This window comes from Schistocerca serialis, chromosome 3, assembly GCF_023864345.2.
Source record: "Schistocerca serialis cubense isolate TAMUIC-IGC-003099 chromosome 3, iqSchSeri2.2, whole genome shotgun sequence".
Classification (NCBI taxonomy): Eukaryota; Metazoa; Arthropoda; class Insecta; order Orthoptera; family Acrididae; genus Schistocerca; species Schistocerca serialis.
In genome coordinates, this window is record NC_064640.1 from 164,191,900 (window position 1) to 164,211,088 (window position 19,189).

The window sequence follows — 19,189 nt, forward strand, 5'->3', positions numbered from 1 at the left end:
TGTTAAAGAAACTGTAAACAATTTTCGATGTGAATATTAATGTTTATGTCAAATTGCAAGCAATATTATAACAAAATGGAAATGTAAGAAATGTTGAAACTGTTGTAAGATGTTAAAGTTGTAATTGTGCGCATGGTCCATACGTAGGCAATGTATTAGGATATGTAGAATGCAAAACCTCGGGTGAATACCCTGTCTGTAGGGGAGCAGTAAAAGGTGGATGGCAGGCGAGCGCGGGAAAATGCACACGGGCGCGGCACGGCATAATGGACTCAGCAGTAGTAGTCTGAATTGGGCATTGGTCTGAGTAACAACGTTCTGGATCGAGGAGGCTCTCCTGGAAAACGTGATTTCGTTGAGCCTCGGATGTGCCGTTTCCGACGCCTATACAGCATGGCAATATTCCATAGGCACTAAATGGAAAAATATTGTGACGCTAAGAAGAAGTAAAGTGCTGATACATCAAGAGCCATAGCTGTGATTGTATGTGTGCTCTGCGCCTCACCATCTCGCCGCCCGCCAACTGCCGCATCGATACGAACAGGTTGAAACTTTTAGTACTGTATTCGTGTGGACCAGTGTTACTTTTGTTTCTGACTGTTCAATAACAACTTAACTTTTACCAGAACTGTCCTATCATTTAATTATCCTCATCACTAACCTAGACAGGGTCCTTTCCACATGTTGTGCAATCCGAGTGTCCCGAAATGAAGATTTAAAGTTTATGTTAATAATAATTACCTGCTGACCTATCTATGTTAGAATGATGTTTAAAGAACTTTGTTGTTAATGAATCAATAAGTAAAGAACAAAGGTCTGACAAAGTTGGAAGATAATGTTGAAATTGGTTTAGTAATGAAGTTTAGTTAATTTGAGACAAAAATAATGGTAGTTAAATGAGCAAGAAATAAGACAAAAAGAGTAGTAACTCATATATTGGAAATCTTGAGTGCTTAACGATTTCGATAATCAAAAATTTCAGTACAGTGATCATAACAGTTTCAGGGTCCCCCCCCCCCCTTTTTCTTTTCTATTCATTTAAATTCTGAAGTGTACTGAACTGATTTGACCAGCAAAGCTAAAGTCAATATAAAACCAAAATTTATTAGTGTTTTACCTTTTTCAAAATTGACATTGTATGTACATTTTGAAAGTAGTATTTCTAGGGTAACCTACGCCCGATTTTAATCAGATCAGTAGACAGTACGAAGTTTGTAGTAAACATTACAGTGTATTGTTGTGTATTTATGGCTTGTTCATATTAGTATAGAAAGTGAAATTATTAGTTCAGTAGATTTTCAGGTTCTAAAATTTACCATATTATGCAGTGTCATTACGTGTTGTTTTGTATGAACGTACATCAACTTGTACTGGGAAGAAACTCAGTTAATGCCTAATTAGGCTGGCGACCGTATTATTAACAATTTGGTAGCATCTGCTGTGTTGTTTCTTGTCCGTCCTAACGTGTAGTTGCACTTCAGACTTGTTTGACGTATCATTGTTGTTACTGAGTGGGTGAAAATCTTATTTTGCCTCCATACAGGTACACGCGGTCAACATATATACCAAAATCCTTTCTTATAAGGTGAAGCCCGTCAACTTACCATAGTACAAGCTTTAATAAGTATTGTGCGCAGTAGCGTAGAGTTACACCATCCTGCTGAAAGATGAACGGAGAATCCGATTGAATTTGACGCATCAGGCATTGCTGCAACATGTCCAAGTAGGAATAGCCAGTGACAGTGCTCTCTCACTTCACGCACACTGGGATGTCCACTTCTCTTTGCCAGACACAAGCAACCCATCCTAACAAATTCGTTGTGTCCATGGTAAATGGCCTTCCTTGTTGGTGGCTTCTTACCGTAATTGGTTCTACACATCTGTTGCACAGCTGTAGCACACTTGTTTTTGTCGAACTCCAACACACAGAAAGCTCACACCACATCTGAGCTCGCAATGTTTCTGACTAGCGCTGACTATCGGCAAATTACCAAACTATGTCATGGCAGTATACATGAAAAAAACTTTCAGGATTTCTCTTCAAAATGACATATGTATGATGTCTGTACAGTGTTTGGTTCTTGTGCAATAAATAATTCAAAGTGTTCCCAGACTTCATGTACACCACGTATGTTTGTTTTCCATAACTCTTCCTTAAAATTTTGTTTGACACGCATGTATCTATGCAGCCTTAGGATTCTTTATTTTTGGATCGTGTTGCTCTGGTATAGCCTCCTGGCTCTTCTTGTTTCACATCTTAATTTCTACAGTGGTCCAGATGCAAGGTATCCCTCTAGGACCTCTCCTCATAGGTATAGACATGTTCATTTCCCTATATATGGTCACTGCCCTTTAGCATCCACATCATCATGCAATGATGAACTTTCCGGACACTGGAACACCCTTCTCAGTTCTTCCCAGTTAACCTCCTTGAATATGTATTTTGGTCTTATGTGCATGTTTTCTGTAGTGTCTTTGATTTCCCTTCCAGTGATGGTACAGTGTACAATACAGCAATCACTCGATGTCATTCCACTTTCAAATGGCGCACTGCTGGCATATTTATTAGTATCATTTGTCTGAAGTTGCTCCAACCCTACCTTTGCTGGTTGGTGGATTGCAAGTTGTATTCAACACCTGTCTGCCGAGTTCCATGATGGCTGCTTCTAGTTGTCTTCTACAGTCATCAACCACAATACTGACTTCGTGGATGCACCATTGGTGTGTACAAAAGAGGCTTAATTTGTCCTAAGTGACTAATATCCTTTACATATTTCCAACATTTGGAACAGTGACCAACACAATCAGGTAAGTATATATTTTAATCTACAGTTGCAATTTTTAATTTTGTCTATTGATAACCGGTTTTCGTACACGGTATCATCTTCAGGCCAGTTCCTGTCATGCAGTCAACATGCTTGCATCCCAAATAGGTGTGTCATATACATACAACTTTGACACATGTACTTGGGAAGCATGTATGACAACTGCATGCTACTGCTTGCCAACGGTGGTAGAAAATGCGACTACAGTGTAAAACACACATTATTCTAATATATTTTAGCCATGGTAGATACTCTTGATCTTATAACTAAAATGAAAATACATGGGGACCAGGATTCAATTCTACTTTCCTGTTGACAATTCCACATAGATTACATTTTCTGAACAGTACTGTGATATTCTTGTCACTGTAATGGCCTTGATAAATGCTATTATTGCTGTCAGAGGGCACTGCCCTATTATTGCTGTCAGAGGACACTGCCCTTGGATGAGCACCTAGTACTGGGGATCTTTCCTCCCTTAGTATATGGTTCTTGGAGAGACACTACATCTAAGTACAACTCTTCTCCCAGTTTTCTAGCCTTGTGTAATACACTGACACTGCTCATGGTATTAAACTGTCCTATTTTTATCTCCATTGGGAATTATTGATAAATATATTAAATAATCTGGCCATTCGTGACTGTATCATGCTACATGACCATGCCATATCACAAAGTGCTTGTGTAATGCCTCTAAGAAAAATAATTCAATCCTTTTGGCAGAAACCTGTTTCAATAAATTCTTCAGTTTTTCCACTTCTGTTGGCGGATTGTTCACTTTGAGATGGATTCTATCTAACACGTCATTTACAGGAAAAGAAGTAGTATACTATCCTTCTGGGTGCATATTCCTTACCTGATGCCTTAACAATGTAGAAAGTGCTGTCAGCTCTTCCAGCCTAATGAGTTGCATCACATTCTCTATGCTTTATAAATCTGTTGTTGATCTGCTCTGGACTTTGTCCTATTGGATATGTCTCTGTAAAAAGTCCTTGTTTCCAACAAGAACTGACTCTGTCTCATACTATTTCAATTGCAGATTTATATCCTGCAGTGACAGCTCTGGCTGTGCGCTGTTGCATTCTACGTACAGCTGCCAAATTTCTGTCACCAACTCCTACTCAGCTGCATCATATGTAACTCCTGCTTCCATCTATGACCTTGCTTCTCCGTTATACTGCAAAGTTCTGAATTTTTACCAAAAACTTCTTTTCTGCTTTTTCATACGTGCATGAAGCTCTACTCCAGGCTTGTGTTGCATAATCTTTTCTATGGCAGTCACAGTTCACTTTTTGGCAGAAATTCCTTGCTCTTCAACATCCTTACCCTCCCAGACGGTGATTTAGGTTTTTTATTTAGATGGCACTTAATGATGTCATTAGAACCTTCATTGATTTCTATTGGTATGAGACACCTACCCATAATCTGTTCTTAAAAATCTGCTAGCTTAGCAGGGTTTAATACTCTTAACATTAATCTTGGCTACCTGTGCCTTTTTACCCCTATATTTACATAGCACATGTGCTGCCAATTGTTTGCTTTTACCGCAGTCTCTTCTGGTATGGCTTCCTCCCCCACAGTTTCCACAAATTACTTGTTGTTTATCACAATGTTTTGCCACATGAGCAAGGTCTTGGCATTGCATGCACTGCTTCACTACTAGGTAGTCTTTCCCTAAAGCTAAATGAAATCTGAGATATACTATGTCACTGCTTGAGAGCTGTTCTAACCTCAGAGCTCACTTCAATAACTTGGTGGACCACTTTTCTTCCTACTGATCCTATCGCAAATTTTACTGTAATGGCACTTTTGAAGGTTTCCTTGGTCAGTTCATCTTCAAGGTTATGCATATATATTGTCTGTTTTAGCGTCTTTGCATCTGTGTTCTCTTTTACAACCTCATCAAAAGTCTCTTTTTTTTTTCTTAGGCTGTTCACACATCAGTGTCTCTTCATCTGTTTGTTGTTCATTGTCTTTTCCATATCACTTTGTGTAGATGTTTCCAGGGAACTACATTATTAGTTTCCTTGATCTTTATGGACAATTTCTCTTTGGTGGAGTTTATTAAGATCATTAGTTTTTGTTGCACTACCTTTGCCTCTTCATTTGGTCTAGATTTTATGAACAAAGGAGTTTGTTGTGTTGTTTGCACAGCTGCGATGATAGCATCTGGAGCTGTTTTGGCTGCCTCTCTACTATGAGCCACCCGTTACTATCAAGTCTTCATACCTTGTTTCACGTCCGCTGCTTCTCAAATTGTCGCCGTTTTCTCTTCAGCATTATTGTTTTAATTAGCCAAGCCAGTTGCTGTTGTTCCTATGCAGGTAGCCATCCTGGTTACATCAGTTTTCCCATTTGATGCCAAACTTGCAATGGTGCATGGCCTCTTCATGTTAAACTGCTCAGCTGCCTTCTATATGGGATCATTCAATGAGTCACCAGAACTAGTGACATAAGTGCCAGGTGTCTGACTTTGCATCGGCTGGAATAGCCTGGGACGGCACAGCAGCTGGCAGCAAGCACCTGACACAGTGCTGTCATCCACATTCTCCTCCTCATCTGACAATGCATAGCACACCGATATAGCACGAATACTAAGTCACACACTGCCCCAAAGGAAGGGTGAGGATTCCATCATGCTGGCAGTGGCCAATCACACTAAAAACTTTAAATGCTCACTTTGATTTATTTACAGTCAATGTCTCTTTCACAAAACACACTCAAATAAGAGACACTTCCATTATTTGTGGGTGCAGGTATCAGCTGCCAACAATGACACCTTCTGCATAAAAAAAATCTTTCGAACACGGATCTGACATAAATCCACAACCATCCTGGCAGTCATCTTAGCTATCAAAACCGATACAGACTCGTCACTTGAGTCCGTGTATCATCATACTGACACAGAATGCTGTGCACTGGTTGCAATAAGTTAGTAGAGATATGGCTGCTTTCACAAGTAGGTTTGCCTCAAATGGCATCTCAAATGTTTGAGATTTCTGCATTCACCTTCGCAACTGATTGTCCTCCCAGCATGTGTTGGGGCCCACCAAATACTTTTACAACCTCAACGTGTCAATAAGATTACTGTTCCGACAATACCACTACCTATCTTAGCCACAAACGGATATACAAATGCATGAAAACCCAAAGTGCACACAGTCTTATGCAGACTCATTACTTCAAGAAGTTCACTCCCAATGAGGAACTTGTAAAGAAAGTATTACAGTGGTTAAACAACATACTATAAGACATAATAATAGTAATTAAGTTTGATGACCCACTGACTGCGTGGTCTCAATTGATCACAGGTGCAGCACTGGTTGAAGTACCACCCAGTATCATTTATTATAAATGACATCAGACACTGATTCATCAGCATTATCACTTTCTTGCAGACACTATATGCTGCAATTATGTTCTGCATGTTACTGCAATCACAACTGGGTTAGGCACTTACACTGGCAGCCGACAAGCACATCTGCTGCTGTAAGCACCATCTCCACACAGCACTAGGTTGGCTGCCCTGCCCTGCAGGAACTTCAGATTACTTCTAGCATTTGTGATCTACTAGTCCAGTTTAAGATGGAACAGAGTGTCAAGAGCTAAGATGAGTGCATAAATTCAGGGGTCATATCACAATGTAAGCTGACATTGCCACTGTTGTCATTCTCATCTTGTGCAATTTTCCTGCCACTGGCAGGGTATGCTTGGAACACGAGCCTCTCCATCTCCTCCGTTCTTCGTACTACCTCTATATCAATACTCTGACCCAGTCTTAACCCGTCTTCCAATGCTTTCTTACACTCTTATTAGTAATGTGTTTTTGGTTTTCCCATTGGTTTCTTGTCTTCCATCGTCATCTTTAATGTCTTCCTAAGCATCCTTTTTCCATCTATTATCTTCACATGCCCAAAACATTTTAATCTTTTCCCTTCCATTTTCTTCTGCAAGCATTTCTCATGTGTTATCTCCTTGACACTTTCATTTCTCATCTTTTCCAATTTTGTTACACCTCTCTTGACTTCTCAACAACTTTATTCCATCAGCTTGCAACTTACTTTTTTTCTTTGCCTTCAAGACTGACGTTTCTACAACATACAAAAGATTTGCACATAATATGTTTTTGTATCACCTTCTTACCTTTCTGGGGAACTCCTTTTCTCACACTATTCCTTTCGCTCTTCTCATGAAGTTATTAGCTTATCTTGTACATTCACTTACCTCACGGCCATTTCTTCCATTTTTGTGAGCTGTACTACTCCATTTTCAGCTGTTCTCCACCCAGTGCCATGTTTACTACAACATCTGCTTTTTTTCTTTTTGTGAGCACTAACACACATTTCTTTGAATTAAATTTTAGATCATTCCCTAGCATAGCTTTTTCACAAGCAACTACCTTCCTCAGGACACCATCCTCGCAGATCCCCAACAGCATTAAACTGTCAACAAACAATATTGCTTTCAACCAGTCTCCTCTCCCTCTTCTGATTAGTGTTGTTATGTCATCAATCACCACCATAAAAAGTCATAGTGTGCTTTCTTCTTTCAGACAGTTTTACTGCTTCAGCTGCCCTGTTCTCTCTCCACCCATTCTCACACAATTACACTTACTAGTACAGTCTATTTCTCACCCATTTTCATTCATAGTGACTCCAAAATCTACTTCTGGATATAGTGTTATATGCTTTCTCTAAACCCTGGGAGACTATTAGTCTATCTCTCCCATGCCCATAGTGGTGTTTCAGAAGCCATCTCACTTGCTCTATTTCATTTAGTCTCAAAGATGCTGTAGAAACAAAGAGTGATGCACTGAATGCTCAATGAATTTTATAACCTATTCCTTGTAATCAATGAGTAGCATCAATAGTTCTAATTATAAAATCAAACAGTGTATGCCACCTGTAAAAATGCAGAGTATTGTGGCAGTAACATTGAATAAAATGTACTCAGGTTTCCAGCCACATCAAGTGGTTAAAATTCCATGAGCTTTTGACCGAGCAATCCTTGGTCATTAAGTGGAACAACTGCTGATGGGATGCTAGTATGCCCTTATCAACTACAGCTACTAGCAGTCACATCACTGGTGCTCGGTGTGAGGACACGTTGACTCTGTGTTCACTGCACCTGCTTCAACCTCCTGACTGCTATATCCGACACCATGCTGAGCTGCTGGCCACTGTCTCTATTAAAGATGTTATCAGTCATTTTTATTTTCATAGCTTCTTTAATTACACAATCCCAGAAGCAATTAGTGTGACCCACAACACAGATTTCATCAAATTTGATCCATTTATCATTTTTAGAGCATGCTGAGCTAAAGTTCATCCACCACAAATGAAAAGGATGCCTCGGCCACAGCATTTACAGAAAATGTATGCACATCAATCTGTTCTTGCACAATATCAGTCATCACCAACTAACTGGCACAGACGCACATCGTGTTTCAACCATTCGTGCATCGTGTAAGAATGATACCAGATGTTGATAACCTGCTGCATGAGCTGAGTCACCCATGCAAGGTCTCCCAGAACAACGGCTACTATGTTCGCCAAAGAAATGAAGTGACCTCAAGCAAGAATCACAGTAAGATCACGGATGTAGAGCAGGAAAAAAACTTGCTTTTTTGTCCCTCTGTGGCTCTGTATAGGGCAAGATAAGTTACCTGCTGAAATACACAAAACCAAATCAGTCTTAGCATTCTGACAAAAAAATTTAGCAATTATTGAAATCAGTTAAAGATGCAGAGGTCTCAGAGCGCCTATAGTTTACAAAATAGCATGTGAATGAGGCCAACCTTAGGCTGGACAAATAGTGTGCACTGTAGATGAACGCAGGAAGGAGCACAAGAGGTTTTATCGATTAAGCTATCATGAAAAATCTGCTTTACCTGAGCATAGTATAGAAAATGGTCACTGGATCAAATTTGATGAAAACCTCTGTTGTTGCTCACGATAACAGCTTATTATGTAATTAAAGAGGCCACTGCAATAAAAATCACCGATAACGCCCTTAATAGAGACAGCCTGCAGCTCATCATGGTGTAAGATAAGTGATTATGATGTTGAAGCTGGCACATTGAACACGAATTAAACATATGCTCATATATAATGATGCTGTGAGCACCAGTGGTATCATGGCTGGCAGCTAGAGTCCATAAGGGTATACCAGTAGCCCTCAGTAGTCATTCTACTTGACAATGGCCACGGAGGGCTTGCTCAAAAGGTCATGGCTTTCCAACAACTTTACACAGCTGGAAACCTGAAACATTTTATTCAGTATATTTCACTTGTTTGCTAATTTTTGAACAACAACCACCACACAAGTAACTTCAGAAATGTATGCCACATCACACATAGTAGAGACAGCATCGAAGGTCAAAGTCCCTCTCCCCTCTGAAAGGTGACTTAGCAAACATGCACCTGTAAGTGTCGTTGAACACAGAAACACACCAGCTCACGGAAATAATAACATTGTTCGTGTTGTACAGATATAAGTGCATACCATTAGTGAAGGTCCAATCTTCTCCAGCATTCATTCATTCATTCATTCAAAAACTGTTTTCTGTAAATTCCATCATGAAAGATAGCCTTCAGGCATGTGGACTGAGTGAAGTTAGCAAGCAAAAGCTGTTGCTGCAGACAACTTCCGTAAACACAGCATGCACCACCAACAGACATTAATTAAAAAAATAAAACCCTTAGGAAACTACAAAATTAATCAGGTCATCTGTAGTGTATCAAATAAATTCAAACATTTTGGATACCCAAGTAAAAAGGTGGACCATGCTCATTTTTGTAATTTTTGAGTTATGCATTGCTTATTGGGCTGAGATTCTGTCAAGGGAATAAAAATGATCATTTCCCCACTATCTAACTGGTAGATTTCTGTACTTTAAAGAAGTGACATTTTCTTATTCAGTAATATAATGTGCCAGTCCATTTTAGTTTTCCATCTAATGTATTTCAGTGTTACAGTTACCATCACAACCAATTAAATTTCCATTTAAGGCATTATTTTCTCCACAGTGAGTTGCAGGTATTTAGTACGACTGGGGTCTCTTCTGGACTGTACACTGTAACACTGATATTTCACTATGGAGCATGTTGCAACTAGAATCTTCAGTATGCAATACATCATTTCAGTGCACTACAAAAGGTGTTTAGAGTTCAAGAAATGGATGTTTGAGTTCAAAAATTAATGTGTGATGAGGAGACTGCTACTTTTTGAATGGCTGCTAGTGATACATGAATTGTCAACTAATATTTTAATAGTCTAGATAGGGATATTATTTTACATATTTGGAGATGAACTGCTTGTGACTGAATACCCGAGCAGCTAGACTATATGACATAAATAATTTGGTGTGGAAGGAGTTAAGCTGTTAAAGAGCAATTACTGTTGACCTTTGTTGCTTTTAATGTGGTCAGGGATTCTTAAGGAACCATTTGAGAGATTGCAGTCAATATCAAGGTAGATGGCTTGGTAAGCAGTGGAGAACCAAATGAAGTAGGTATGGGAGATAATAAGATTCTCAAGGAATGAACATCTTTTTCATCATAAGTCTAGCTTGTGAAGACATCATCTGGCTGAACTGAAAGACTATTTTAAGAGTTTGACTACATGGAAGGATTCTTTTTAGTGGAGTACACATACATCTGTGTTGAAGGGTACTATAACAGTGTCCCTTATTGTGATCTAAAATTTTACACCCACCTGCAACATTAAAAGGGAGTGTAATGTTTGAGGTCCAGTGTTGACAAAGAGATCATTAGAGCTGAGCATTCAATAGCAGTATTCTATGAACTGGTAACAATAATGAACATGATAAAGAAAAACACTTATTGGAGTTTCACATTCCATCAACGTAGAGGTCATCTGAGATAGAGCATAATCTTTGAGAACGAAACTCGCCACGGCTTTGGCCAAAAACAAAAGTCTAGTGTCTTTACAACTGTGCCACATTACTCTGCACAACATAATTTTGTGAGTTGTCAGTGACTGAACTGCACTGATCTCCCTAATATGTATCAGTATTTCAAGTATAGAGTGTGGGGAATATTTACTATATAAAGGAAGTCTGAGAAAAAACAGCATCTAGCCTCAATTCCACATATTGCAAAGTTGCTTGCATCTTAAAATTTGATTTTTACAGTGAACTTGACACTAATTCACATATGAATATGAAAACATTTAACCCTTTAACTGCTCTGGACATGTTAACGCGTGTGCCTTTGTACCTGTTCCTGTGGTCTCTGAACGTGTTTACACAGGCCACCAGTCCTTCTACCTGGTACTCTGAATGTGCCTACATGTAGACTGGTGGCGCACATAAACACACTCAGAGCACACAGGGACAGGTACAAAGGCGCGCGCGTTAACACGTCCAGAGCAGTTAAAGGTTTAATAGAAGTGTTAAAATCATTTGCCTGTAGCATTTGTTGTTTTCTCAATATGAACGCCTGATTGATATACCACTAATGGACAAGAAGTTTTATCCACAAAATTGGAGCATATATTAATTGTTCACAGCAGTTCAAGAAAATTACAAAAATTTGGAATGTTATATTTATAAGTTTGTTTCTTGCTCTCAGCTATTACTGCAGCATCATATAAAACCTAGGCATCTTTTGTCCTATCCTTGTTAAACTAATCTGCATACATTTATATGTCCGTATATGTGAATTATGTTTTTCCTCATATTAAACTGATCTTACGTACTGCAAAAATGTATCCCTGGATTAATAAATGATTATGGGTTACCAATAACAGGCATCACCTTTGATCTGTTACATAATGATGTGGCTTTCGATGTCATATGTGCACAAATAGAAAGATAACACAACAAAGACAATTTTTGCTTTTTGTTTGTAATACTTTTTTGGAATGTAGGCTGTGGTGAAATACTGATATTTTGCATAGCCTGATATCAAGGTTACATTGAAAATTGACAGTTTGGTTGAGAGATGACTAAATTGACAAATGTCATTTAATGAAAATAAGTATAATTCTTGTTACGCTCTGTATGCTACGTTTAAATTTCGATGAGTCTACATCCGACATTTTGATGTTGTCACTGGTCAAACCTGACTGGCAGAACCGAAGGCTTCAAGTAACCCATTATTATTACTAGGTTTTTTTGAGTCACCAATCTTCTGACCGGTTTGATGGAGTCCTTCCATGAATTCCTCTCCTGTGCCAACCTTTTCATCTCAGAGAAGCACTTGCAGCCTACATCCTCCATTTGCTGGATGTATCCCAATCTCTGTCTTCCACTACAGTTTTTACCCTCCACAGCTACAGTACCATAAGATATTCATTCCCTGATGTCTTAAGAGATGTCCTGTCATCCTGTCCCTTCTTCTTGTCAGTGTTTTCCATACATTCCTTTCCTCAGCGATTTTGCGGTGCACCTCCTCATTCCTTACCTTCTCAGTCCACCTGATTTTCAACATTCTTCTGTAGCACACATCTCAAATGCTTCTATTCTCTTGTGTTCTGGTTTCCCCACAGTCCATGCCTCACTGCCATACAATACTGTGCTACAAATGTACATGCACAGAAATTTCTTCCTCAAATTAAGCCTTTTTTTTTAGACTAATAGAATTCTCTTGGCCAGGAATGCTGTTTTACCAATTCTAATCTATTTTTTATGTCCTTCATCTACTTTTTGATCACTCCCCCCATGATTTTAGAAATTTCAATGGAATGGTATCCATTCCTTCTGCCTTATTTGATTTTAAGTCTTCCAAAGCTCTACTAAATTCTGATTCTAATACTGGATCCCCTACCTCTTCCATTTTGACTCCTGTTTTTTGCTCTGTCACATCATCAGGTAAGTCCTCCCCCTCATACAGTCCCTCAATGTACTCTCTCCACCTAACTGCTCTCTCCTCTGCATTTAACAGTGGAATCCCCACTTTTAACTTCCCTAAAGGTTGTTTTGACTTTTTTATACGCCAAGTCAGTCCTCCTTATAATCATTTCTTTTTAGATTTCTTCACATATTTCATGTAGGCATTTCACTTTAGCCTCCTTGCAATTCCTATTTATTTCATTCCTGAGTGACATTTATTTCTGTATTTCCCTGAAAATTTTTGTATTTCCTTCTTTCATCAATCAATTGAAGTATTTTTTCTGTTACCAACGGTTTCTTCACAATACCTTCCTTGTACCTATGTTTTTCTCTTCAACTTCTCTGATTGCTCTTTTTAGAGATGCCCATTCCTCTTCAATTGAACTGCCTATTGAGCTATTCATTATCACAATTGTTATTCATTATCACAGTATCTATAGCCCTCAGAGAACTTCAACCATCTCTCTTCATTCCTTAGCACTTCCTTATCCCACTTCTTTGCACACCAATTATTGCTGACTAGTCTCTTAAACTTCAGCTTACTCTTCATCATTAGCAAATTGACATCTGAGTCTATATATGCCCCTGGGTCAGCCTTATAATCCCATATTTGATTTCAGAATCTCTGCCTCACCATGATTTAATCTAACTGAAATCATATCATATCTCCAAGTCTTTTCCAAGTATACCTACTTCTCTTGTGATTCATGAACAGAGCATTGACTATTACCATCTGAATTTTACTGCAGAATCTAATTGGTCTTTCTCCTCTCTCATTCCTAGTACCAAGCTCACGTTCTCCTGTAACCCTTTCTTCTACTCTTACTACTAGTAGCATTATTACAGGCCTACTGATATAACCAAGTGTATGAAACTGTATGTAAATATATAATTAATAAGATACCAACAATGAGAATATCGTGACAACATAGTACTCAGTAAACATAAAAACAAAGATGTATGTTTCTTGCCAACAAGATGTAACCCCAGATCTACTCTTGTGCTCAAATTGGTTTTCTTATTCTAAAATGTTGCAGCTCTCCTTTCTTCATCAGAATATTAATTTACTCATGACTTCTTATATATCATTATGTCAATAATGTAGGAAAAGACAGATTGCTACTTACCATATAGAAGATACATCAAGTTGTAGACAGGCACAATTAAAAGACACTTTCATAATGGTTTCAGCCAGTGTCTTCACCAGTAAAAGACACACACACACACACACACACACACACACACACACACACACAGTCAACTCCAGCATCTTGGGTTGGACTGCAACCATCAAGTGGGGGTGCAACCAGCAATCTGGAGGGGGGCTGGGAACGAGAAAGGATAGTAATGTACACGTGGGGCGAGAGGCGAACACTGTCTGGTAGAGTGCGCAGGGACTAGACTGCCAACAGGCACATCATGAGGTTGAGGGGCAGGGAGATGGAGGGGGAAAAACAAAAAAGAGAGCAAAAAAGGAGAGGAGCAGTGAAAGACAGGTGAATGTGTTGGCAGGGGGCTGCAAATAAACAGGGTGAGAGATAAGAATGGGGAGAAGATGGTAGGACAGAGGGGGTGGAAACTGTTGGAGGGAAGGTGTGCGAACAGTATGTTACTGTAGTTTGAGGCCAGGATAATTACAGGAGCACAGAATGTGTTGTAAGGATGAATCCAATCTGCACAGTTCAGAAAAGCTGGAGGTGGAGGGAAGAATCCAGATTGCTCGGGAAGTGAAGCAGCCATTGAAATAAACTGTCTTATGTTCAACTTCATGTTGTGCCACAGTGTGGTCTACTTTCTCTTGGCCACAGCTTGGCAGTGGGCATTCATCCTGGTGGACAGCTGGTTGGTAGTCATACCAATATAAAAAGCTGAGCAGTGATTGCAGCAGAGCTGGTAAATGACATGCCTGCTTTCACAGATGGCCAGGCACCTAATGGGGTAGGATAAACCTGTGACAGGACTTGAGTAGTAAGTGCTGGGTGGGTGGATGGGGCAGATTTTGCAACTGGATCTTCCACAGGGATATGATCCTTGTGGCAAGAAGTTAGGATTGGGAGTGGCATAGGGATGGACTAGGGTGTTGTTGAGGTTGGGTGGGCAGTATTTCGAGTAGGATGTCCCTCATTTCAGGGCATGATGATAGGTAATCAAAGCCCTGGCTAAAAATGTGGTTCAGTCGTCCCAGTCTGGGGTGGTACTGGGTGATAAAGGGAACACTCCTTTGGGGCTGGTTCTTAGAGGTGGTGGGAGGATTGGGGATGTGAGGGGAAATGGCACAGGAGATGTTTGCAGACTAGGTTTGGGTATGGTGCCTGCCTGTGAAGGCCATGATTAAACCCTCAGCATACTGAGCAAGGGAGTTTTTGTCACTACAGATACATCATCCCTAGGTGGCCAGGTTGTATTGGAGAGATTTTAGTGTGAAGGGATAACAGCTGTCCTCCTCAACCCAGCATGCCACATGCCTAGATGTTGACATCCTCCTCTCTAATGGCTCCATCTGCACCTCTGTTCACATTAAATCCACCAATGACCAACAGTACCTGCATTTTGACAGCACTCATCTCTTTCACACCAGCAAATCTTGCCCATACAGCCTGGCTACCTAGGGATGGCGTATCTGCACAGTATTCTGAGGGTTTCATCAAGGCCCTCACAATTAGGCACCATGCCCAGACCTAAACAGCAAACATATCTCCTGTGCCATTCCCCCTCACACCCCCAATCCTCCCTCCATGCTCAAGAGCCAGCCACAAAGAAGTGTCCCCTTCATCACCCACTACCACCCCGGGCTGGAACAACTGAACCACATCCTTCGCCAGAGCTTTGATTACCTATTGTTATGCCCAGAAATGAGGGACATCTTACCCGAGATACTTCCCACCCCTCCTAAAGCAGTTCTCCGTTACCCACCCAACCTCCACAACATCCTAGTCCATCCCTATCTCACTCCTAACCCAACCCCTAGCCACAAGGATCATATCCCTGTGGAAGACCTAGGTACAAAACCTCCCCAATCTACCCACCCAGCACCCTCCTCCAGTCCTGTCATAGGTTTATCCTACCCCATCAGGTGCCAGGACACCTGTGAAAGGAGCAATGTCATTTACCAGCTCTGCTGCAATTACTGCTCAGCTTTTTATATTGGTATGACTACCAACCAGCTGTCCACCAGGATGAATGCCCACTGCCAAGCTGTGACCAAGAGCAAAGTAGATCACACTGTGGTTCAACATGCAGTTGAACATAAGACAGTTTATTTCAATGGCTGCTTCACTACCTGAGCCATCAGGATCCTTCCCTCCACTACCAGCTTTTCTGAACTTTGCAAATGGAATTCATCCTTACAATACATTCTCTGCTCCCATAATTATCCCGGCCTCAGTCTAAGGTAATATACTGTCCCCAAATTGACCACCCAAAAGTTTCCACCCCCTCTGTCCTCTCATCTCCTCCCCATTCTCATCTCCCAGCCTGTTTATTTTCAGCCCTCTGACAACATATCCGCCTATCTTTTGCTGCTCTTCTCCTTTTTTTGTCATTTTTTCCCCACACCTCCCTGCCCCTCTACCTCCTGATGTTGCACCTTTTGGCAGTCTAGTCCCTGTACACTCCACCAGACACTGTTCTCTCTCCCCACCCATACACTACTATCCTTTCCTCTTCCATGCCCTCTCCAGATTACTATCCTTTCCACTTCCATGCCCTCTCCAGATTGCTGCTTGCATCCCATGTGATACTTGCATTCCAACCAGAGGTGCTGGAGTTTGCAGTCGTGTGTGCGTGAGGTGTGCTTGCTTGTGTGCATGAATGGTGTGTGTTTCCTTCACTGTTGAAGGCTATCGCCAAAAACCTTGTATAAGTGTCTTAAGCATGCCTGTCTGCAACTTGATGTGTCTTCTTTACAGTAAGTAGCAATATAACTTTTTCTACATTGTTGATATTCCTACCTGGAGTTTCCATAGTTTGCTATCATTATGTCAGTCATGTATTAATCTCTTCCATACGTAAGGAAACTAGCCTTTTGAATGTGACAGAGTGGCAGAGGCCTTCCTTATAATGGCATTAATGAAGTGATTAGATATTATAATGTGTTCTTAAACAATGAAAACTTTTAGCCTTCATTACTTTGCTTGTGGAAGCAATGACCATGCACCAGCACCAGAAGACCAGCCCACAATCCATACATGATATCTTGTCTATGATTTTACACTCTTAAAACTGTTACTATTTTCTATTGCACAAATATTGTAAACAATTGCTTTTCTGACACAAAATATGCAGAAAGTTTAGATAAAATTTATCTACTTACCACAGAAAAGTAGCTATTAGGAGACCAACTCCAATACAGTCTACAAATACCACATAGAGCAGGAATTTGAAATACTCCCAGAATGACAAGTGCAGAAGAATGGCAAATCCAACAGATGATGCTGAAATAAAGAATGTTAAGTTACACAGCTGAATCCAAAATACTAGTAATAATTGTATATATGAATACACTTTCAACACTGGTGTATCAGGTATGTAATATCAATATAACTGAAACATTTTCTGGCAACAGACTCCGAATACAGATAAAACTATTCTCTGAACCAAACAGCATTCAACTTGCACAAAGTTTCATCTGTCCAATTTCATCTTCTATTCATCTATGATAGCCACAGGTCAATCTCTTTCTTCACACAGTATATAATTTTAAGCAGTACACACATTTTTGGCCCTTAACAAACTAATATAGCTTTCTCTTGAAGAAATACTTAAATGTATCCAGCATGTGTACCAATGTTCTATATTGCAAAGTATATTACTGTTATGTTTTTACGCCTACACCAGTACAGCATCAATGTTAGTTACAAATTTGACAGTAAACTATACAATACTGACTAATAATTAGAAGCTTGTAAAAATTTATTCATGCAGTCACAGCATTGGCTTAATGTCATTTAATATCAACGAGAAAATATCTTAGTGTTATGAAGATAAGTTCTGCTTAAACTATCAGTTTCCTTCCAATTCAAAACAACAACTTCTGCTACATAAAAAACATCCTAGGACTACAGTTTCACAAGCAACTACAGGTGACTACAGTTTGACATGTAAGATGCTACAAAAGAACATTCACACCTGCTACATCCATCTGTGCAAAAGTTCCTTTTAATCAAGGTGTTGGATGGCCTTGTTGCACAATGGCAACAGCAATACAAATACTATGTATGTTAACAGGTAATTAGTTTAGAAGGTGTGATTTGTAAGTGACCGGACATCAGATGTGTGTTGTTAACAACACAATATGGTATACGATAATCATGACCACTTTACTTAATAGTGTGATGGTGATGTGAATCAAGCAAAACTCCCTCTCCATCTGAGGAATAATTGTGTTACATATTACAGTGTATTCATTTTCAAACAATATTTGCCAAGATGTATTGCAACCCTACTGTATGAAAGGTAGGAAAAATTACTAGTTGAACACTGCAAACTGGACAATACAAATTAAATTTTAGTGTTTCACAGCAGATCCTTGCACGATGCCAACATCCACAGTGTTCACAATGCCTAATATAATACAACAATGCCCCATGTGGCAAGAACAGTGTAAAAACTGCACAGCCCACTTCATCAAACTGTCTTATGTATATTTATTACAGTCACAGATCATCTTGCTAATAGTCCTCATTTCTTTAAACATATGGACATTTTGGAGATGTTCAAAAAATCAAGAAGATAATGTAGACATCTTTCAGGGTTTGCCATACTGGCATATCCTATTACATTAATAACATACACACTTCATGGGGTCATCATCTACTCAAGTTTAGACTGAATTAATATCATCAGTGTGTCTAAAAGCTCCAATAGTAGATTTCATGAAATTTACAGTGTTTTAAAAAGAAATGTCTGATTTGAAAAGAATACAACTTCTACATGACTGAAGATAGAAACCAGGAATAAAATTTAATTTACACATAGAAATACATAATTTTTATTTTCAAAAGAATCATATGATTTTACAAAGATATATCTTTTACATACATGTAAAAGCACATGCAACATTGGGAAACTTCTTAAAATTACATTTGGGATCAAACTTTTCATTCAAATGATGGTCAAACTAATCTTATACTTTTTCGAGCATGCCTGGAGTTATTGCATTCACTCCTGTTGCTATGTGGTCATCATAGCTCACCCAAAGTTGTTGAAAGGGAAGCACACAGCTGAAGTGGTTAACTTCCACAGGCAACCTTATAGGCCATTGGTGTAATGCCTTTAGCTGATCACCTGTTGAGCCTGTACTCTCAAAGAGAATCACACCACTTAGTTGTAACTGAACTTCACTTTAAACGGAAAATATAAAACACCTTTTGTTGCTGTGTTATAGCCATCTTGACTCACTGCAAATGGGTAATGAATTAGCAAGCAGGGGAGTGAGGGGAGTGAGCAATCAGCACCAGGTTGAACCCTACTGGCAACCACATGAACCAGAAGCTTACAACTGGTGTCA

At 39.6% G+C, this 19,189-nt stretch overlaps 1 protein-coding gene across 1 annotated transcript in view; it reads right to left on the reverse strand.

The window, feature by feature from the left end:
* Positions 1 to 19,189, reverse strand: part of LOC126469877 (protein unc-50 homolog A) — a 97,619-nt gene that overhangs the window by 43,212 nt on the left and 35,218 nt on the right. Inside the window, exon 4 of the mRNA XM_050097202.1 lies at positions 16,994 to 17,114. Coding sequence (XP_049953159.1) covers positions 16,994 to 17,114 — 121 coding nt within the window. The remainder of the gene's footprint in view (positions 1 to 16,993; positions 17,115 to 19,189) is intronic.